The sequence below is a fragment of the Nannospalax galili genome, unplaced genomic scaffold, assembly GCF_000622305.1.
Source record: "Nannospalax galili isolate Female #2095 unplaced genomic scaffold, S.galili_v1.0 scaffold124, whole genome shotgun sequence".
Taxonomy (NCBI): domain Eukaryota; kingdom Metazoa; phylum Chordata; class Mammalia; order Rodentia; family Spalacidae; genus Nannospalax; species Nannospalax galili.
In genome coordinates, this window is record NW_008352485.1 from 2,243,346 (window position 1) to 2,249,767 (window position 6,422).

Sequence of the window (6,422 nt, forward strand, 5' to 3'; positions counted from 1 at the left end):
AGCCTTACTTAGACATATATTTCTTGATGTGCTTTGTATAATTTGTCAGTAGGGTGTAGGAGTAATATGGTTCCCTCTGGTTTACAAAACTAGCTAGGCATTGTTTCTCTCTCGCATTGTCTCTCTAAAGTAGTAATGTTTTATTTTACATATATTGTCACACAAAAAGGAATAACTGCACCTCTATCAAAACCAAATTCATCTTTTTTGTTGTTGTTGTTGGTCTTTTTGAGACAGGGTCTCTCTGTAGCCCCAGCTGTCCTGGAACTCACTTTATAGACCAGGCTGGCCTTGAACTCACAGAGATCCACCTGCCTCTGCCTCCTGAGGGCTGGGACTAAAGGCATGTGCCACCACACCCGGCCCAAATTCATCTTTTTAATTCAACTCCCCCCCAAACTGATAATACTATATTTCAAAATATGTGTTTTTCTCTGATATGTGTGATATAAAGAAATAATATTAGGAATATATTTAAGTACATTAATCAAGAAAATATAAAGATACCATTAAAGTTTTATACAAGTCACTCTAGGTTAAATGCATAAACTAAGAAAATTAATTAAAAATTCAGAGGGGAGCGAGTATTATGAAAGAATTTTTATGGGATTATAAATATTGTTGTAACCAATAGATTTTTTTTTCTTTACTTTAGCTGTTAATTGGCTCCATTTTCTACTTTAGAATCAGGGAACACTTCATTCTATAAAATAGATGAGTACTCCCAGTAATCAGATATACTCAGAACTAATCAGATTTATAAGCATACATATGAAAGTTACTCTCCAGGCTCTTCATCTACCTATGAGTGCCTGAAACTTTTCAGGAAACTCGAGGATGGAAATGACACAGCAACTGATGGCTATCATCCTCACAATAGCTACCCAGACTGCAACTAGCTACTGAACAAGAGTTAATTATTTGAAGGGAGGGAAGAAGAACAAGTCTAAGTAACTTTAACATTCCTGGTAAAAGGTTTTTATTTTGAGTTTTCCCAGGTACCTTAAACATTTCTAGGAGGGTATCCTTGCTGGTTTCCAATCTTTCAAAAGGTTGCTTTTCCTTTATGATGGTTTTACATATGTTCTCCAGGGTGGTCAACTCAGTGCTGGACACTGCTCTAAAAAGAAAAGACCCAGAATATCAATACGGATCTTCCAGACCCAATACATGTCCTTCCTCCTGTGGCCTTCATCACAGCTGACACACTTTCTAAACTGAATTGGGGGTTTCATCATACAAAATCTCTGAGTTGAGCACTGTCATAGTCAGCTTCAGTTGCCATCACACACCTGGAAAGAGGAAACATCAGCTGAGGAATTTCCTCCACTAGGTTGGCCTGTGGGTATCTATGAGGCAGTTTCTGACTTGTTAACTGGTGTGGGAGGGCCCAGCCCACTGTGGGTGGGCCTGGATTGTGTATGAAAGTAGGCTGAGAACAGGCCAGAGGAGCAACTCATGATCTCTGCTTCAGTTCCTGCCTCCAGGTTCCTGTCCTGCTTGAGTTCCTCCCTTAGCTTCCCTCAATGATGGCCTGTCACTTGGAAGTGTAAGATGCAATAAACCTTTCCTCCCCAAGTTGTTTTTGGTCACAGTGTTTTATCACAGCAATGGAAAGCTAACTAATACAAACATATATAAGTACATTATGCTACTTCTGAAGAGACGGCATGAACATATGGTATAGTAATCTGTGTGCTGTTTGTTAGGGAACTTCCCCATTAGACTGAACTCTTCTGAGGCCTGCTCTTCTATGTGGTCTTCTTTATGCATTAGACATTTACACCTTTGTTCTGGAAGTTGTATGAAGGCTCACACATCCCTGCATTCAGTGGCTAGCCTGAGAAGAAGATCTGTGGGAACACACAGATGCTATTCTGTACAAAGAATGAACTTTCAGCTGCTCCTGGTTGGAGCTCAGTCCCTTCCTGCTGCATTGTCTTCCCTGCTGCTCCTGAAACAAGCTACCATATCCCCTGTGAGGTCTGGAATCTTCTCTCCCCATTTTCCTCAGGTCTGGCCTCCTCCCTCCAGTCTAGCATCTGTTTTAATGGTGTTCTGCTCTTTCCTGACCACTGGCCTACTGCAGCACACACATCCCTGCTCCTGGTTTCTTCCTCTTCATCCGCTCATCACAGACTGATGGAAGCTGGCTGTTTGTATGTTGTCTGTCTTCCATGGCTGTCAGCTCCACGGGACAGACTAGCTTGAGCCACCAGAAGTACATGGTAAGCTCAAAAATTCTTTCCTGAATGAAGCTTGGAGTATGGTAACAAGAGAACCTGCTGGATCTGATACGGTGATATGATAGTACCTGGGTTGATAACAGCATCTTCTATGTGCTAACGACATGTTGAGGGCTTCAGAGAGATCCAGATGGAGTATGATGCCAGAGAACTAAGGCATGATTAGAGTGTTGGAACTTTCAGCCACAAACTCCACTCCAGAGATGGGAGAAGGGCTAAAGAGTGAGTCAGTCATCAATGGTTTAACCAATTGTGTCTATGTGGCAAAACCTCCATTAAAAACTCCAGGCATGGTGATGCATGCCTTTAATCCCAGCACTCAAGAGGCAGAGGCCGGGGGATCTCTGTGAGATGGAGGTCAGACTGGTCTACATAGGAAGTTCCAGGTCAGCTGGGACTACTGGGAGATCCTGTCTCAAAATGTCAAAAAACAACTTCCTGAGTAACAAGGCTGCCAAGATGGTTACTACAGCAAGGTGCAGGGCAGTGGTACAGCCCAAGATACAAGGAAAGTCCCACACCCATTCTAGCAGCTACTGAACCCAAGTAGTAGGTTGTGGGGACTTCCTATTATAGCTGGTGGGTCAGACATATGAGGCCTAGGCTTATGACTGGCATCTGAAGTGGGGCAGCCTATGGGGCTGAGATTTGAGCCACAGGTCTGGGCTAACTATGTAGTGTTAGAATTGTATTGAATTGCTGGACACTTAGTTGGTATTCAGAAGATTGATGAACTAGTTGTTGGCATGGACAAAAAAATTTAAAAAAAAGAACCACACATATAGGGCCAGGAGTATTATAAGTAAACATAGTTTAAAATTATAAGTAAAAATGGTTCAGACTAGACAAACCTGTGTAGGAAACAGCTACATAGTGCCGGATGTTGTTAGAAAGGTTACCACACAGCATGGAATGGCAGGCAAAGGCAAAATGCATTGTACTTGTCCAAGCAAGAGATGTAGGTCTAAGTTAAAGTAGAAGTGAGAGAGGTTGGGATAGCTACTTAGATAAAACTGGCAGAAGTGGACTGAGCTGCTAGATGGTGGGGTGGTGGTAAGGAACATGGGGGAATTAAAAGGACCCAATGATTCAGTTTTGGCAGCTGGTAGTATCCTTAAAAACTGTGAGGGATACAAAGCAGGGGTGGATGAGGGAAGGTTGGCTGCTAATGATTTCAAGCACAGATCTAGGAGTGTGAGGCCTCTGTGGACTGCCTGGTGCTCACCTACGTAAGATGTTCAGCTGGGGTTGACAGCACCTTAATTATCATGAGCAGAACTGGACCAACTACACTCTAGGAATTAAGCATGATTCTGGTTTAATTAGTGTCACATTCTAGCAGGTCCTACTAAGGTAAACAGTACATATATCTTTTAGGGAAGAAGAAAGAAAGCAAGGAAAGTTACCCTTGAATCTAATCTTGTTTGAAAAACAATTTTCACAAATGGTCAAGCAATCAGCAAACACAACAATACATGGTGACTAAGCTAACATGTAACCACTGTACAACAATGACATGTACACCTGCATTCAAAGTCGGCATTCAATGGCATTACCTGTCTTCCATGAACATGTCATAATAAAATCCATTTTCAATGGGTGGGCCATAGCAGAGGTGGCCTCCATAGTAAAGTTCCATGGCCTCCCCAAGAATGTGAGCACTGGAGTGCCAGTACACCTGCACAATAGGGAGAGAAAAGCTGGTAGCCACAGAAATGGTCACAGGACATTAGGTGTAAGACAGCCAGAGTAAGAAAATGAATGATTTAAGGGCTAGGTGCCCAGAGTTGAGTCTTCAATGCCCACTTGGAAGAGAACATCTCTTGTGCCCTCCCTGGTGTTCCACAAGAACCATGTGCTCAGGTCTAATGCAGAGCTGCCCTGATGTGCACTGCAGCCACAGTATAGCTACTAACTCATTTCCTTCTGTGCCCATAACGTAGAGAATTAGCTTGTCCACTCAGAACACTGAGGAACTGCCACATGGAAACTGGGGTAGGCTCAGAGTAGAGGGAAAACAAAGGGCTATCAGATACTGTGCTGGATGGCTTCAGTGTCAACTTGACACACCTGAGTTAAGGGAGCCTCAATTGGGGAATTTCCTTCATTGAACTGGCCTGTGGCCATGCCTGTGGGGTATTTTCTTGATTATTGTGTGATATTCAGGGGGGGGGGGGACAGCCCACTGTGGGTGGTGCCACCCCTGGGCAGGTGGCCCTGTGCTGCATAAGAAAGCAGGCTGAGCAGGGGCCAGGGGAGCAAGCCAGTAAGCAACATTCCTCCATGGCCTGTGCTTCAGCTCCTGCCTCCAGGTTCCTGCCCTGAGTTCCTATTGGGCTCCCTGATAAACTATGACCTGGGAGATATAAGTCAAATAAGCCTTTTCCTCCCCAAGCTGGTATTGGTTAGAGTATTTTGTCACAGCGATGGAGAAACAAACTAGGACAGATACTAAGTGGTCCCATCATTTTATGGTCATGCTTGGCATACTTTAAGCAGAAATGATATAGTTCTTACCATTCAAAAAGTGTAACAATAATCTCAGCTAACCACAGGTTGGGTTTTTACAGGGATGATGGACCACATGAGAAGAGACTACAAGTTAAGGTGACATGCAAAGCAGAGATCTATATAGAAGTGTGGCACAGATCTTACAGAAAATTGCATTTACAAGTATTTAAGGGATAATTTTTCCAAATTCTCCTACAGATACTAAATTATAAAGTACAAGCACTTAAGAGTCTATTAGAAAATCATTTTTAAAAAAACCATTGAGATAATAGCTAAAACATTTAACTTAAGGAAACAATTATTTTAAGAAATAACAAATATAGGCTACCTATATTTGCGTACACATTTCACAAACACTTGTTAAATATCTATTAAATCTGTATTGTAATTTTAAGTGCTGACAAACCTCTCCTTCTTGATTTCAATATGTGGCTTCCCTATAAGGCTTACATCATACAGACCCAGAGTGTGGCTGGTTGGTCTTTCAATACTCACAGCTTGAGCCTCCTTGTCATCAAACATCAGCAGCTCTATAGTGGCATCCCCTTCCAGCGGACGGTCCAAGTCCCACAACATACCATTCACTCTGGCAACTACCGTGTTTTCGGCCAATTCTTGGCTGGTGAGAGAAAAGCACTGAGAGTTAACATTCACTACATTACAATCATTCGTTACAAGAAAAGATTAAAGTCATTTCCAGGGCTTTAAAAATAGTAAATAGAGCTTCCTGATCCCTTGCATCCAGATGAACCCAGTTCCTTCTTGCGGTCCCCAGGAGCCCTCTGGGCCTGGTCCTGCCCTCAGGCCTGCACAACCCACCAGCCTCTCTCCTGGGTAAATCCATCACACCCTCTGCTCCTTGACTCCCCCAGCCTCATTCACCCTCCTATTTCCCCTGTCCGTCTCTCCTCCTAGCTGGGGTACTGACCCATTCCTTCTCTTGGCACCCTAGACACCAGGGGAACCACCACTGCTTCCTGATCCTTTGCATGCAGCCCAAGCCAGTTCCTTTGCAGGTCCCCAGGAGCCCTCTGGATCTGATTCTGCCCTCACCTCCCTCTGCTTCCCTGGGCAGCAACAACCCGCCAGCCTCTTTCCTGGACACTGGAGCTGACATCTCGGCTTCCTGATCCTTTGCATCCAGATCAACCCAGTTCCTCCCTGCAGTCCCCAGGAGCCCTTGGGGCCTCTTCCCACCCCCATCTCCCTTTACATCTCTGGGTGGCATGGCCACCAGCTACCCGAGACTAGCAGTGACCCCTGAGGAACAGATCCTCAAATGACCTTAAGAGTAAAAATAAATTGGTTTATCTGGGCCAACTGTATGGCCTTAAACACCCAAAAGGAAAGTATAACCAAAGATTAAAGGGGCCATTATAATTTCATAAGAGTCCAGATGTATAGCTAAAGGCTACATGACAAGCAACAATGCCAGACAGGTGATACCTTCTTTTGAGTTTCTGGCTGTGGTGGCCAAAGGGACTCCCAGGTAGTAACCCAGCACAGAACTGGGAAAATGAACAGCAGACCCCAATCTCATCTAAAGGAATATTAACAACTGATTGCTGGTAGATGAGGAACAGCTGACCCTCCTAAAACAAAGACCTCTAGATTGGCTAACTAGATTCACCAGAAGGGCAAGTAGTGGGGAATGGCTGGGGGTGC

General features: G+C 44.1%; 1 protein-coding gene across 4 annotated transcripts in view; it reads right to left on the reverse strand.

The window, feature by feature from the left end:
• Tarsl2 (threonyl-tRNA synthetase like 2) overlaps positions 1–6,422 on the reverse strand; it is a 98,548-nt gene that overhangs the window by 68,691 nt on the left and 23,435 nt on the right. For all 4 annotated transcript variants that reach the window (XR_003846502.1, XR_003846503.1, XM_008849546.2 and 1 more), the window contains exons 4-6: positions 5,253–5,376; positions 3,803–3,924; positions 1,003–1,120 (exon numbers count right to left, since the gene is read on the reverse strand). Coding sequence is in view for 2 of the 4 variants with exons in the window: in XM_008849546.2 (XP_008847768.1) it covers positions 1,003–1,120; positions 3,803–3,924; positions 5,253–5,376 (364 nt within the window). In the remaining 2 variants the exon portion in view is untranslated. The remainder of the gene's footprint in view (positions 1–1,002; positions 1,121–3,802; positions 3,925–5,252; positions 5,377–6,422) is intronic.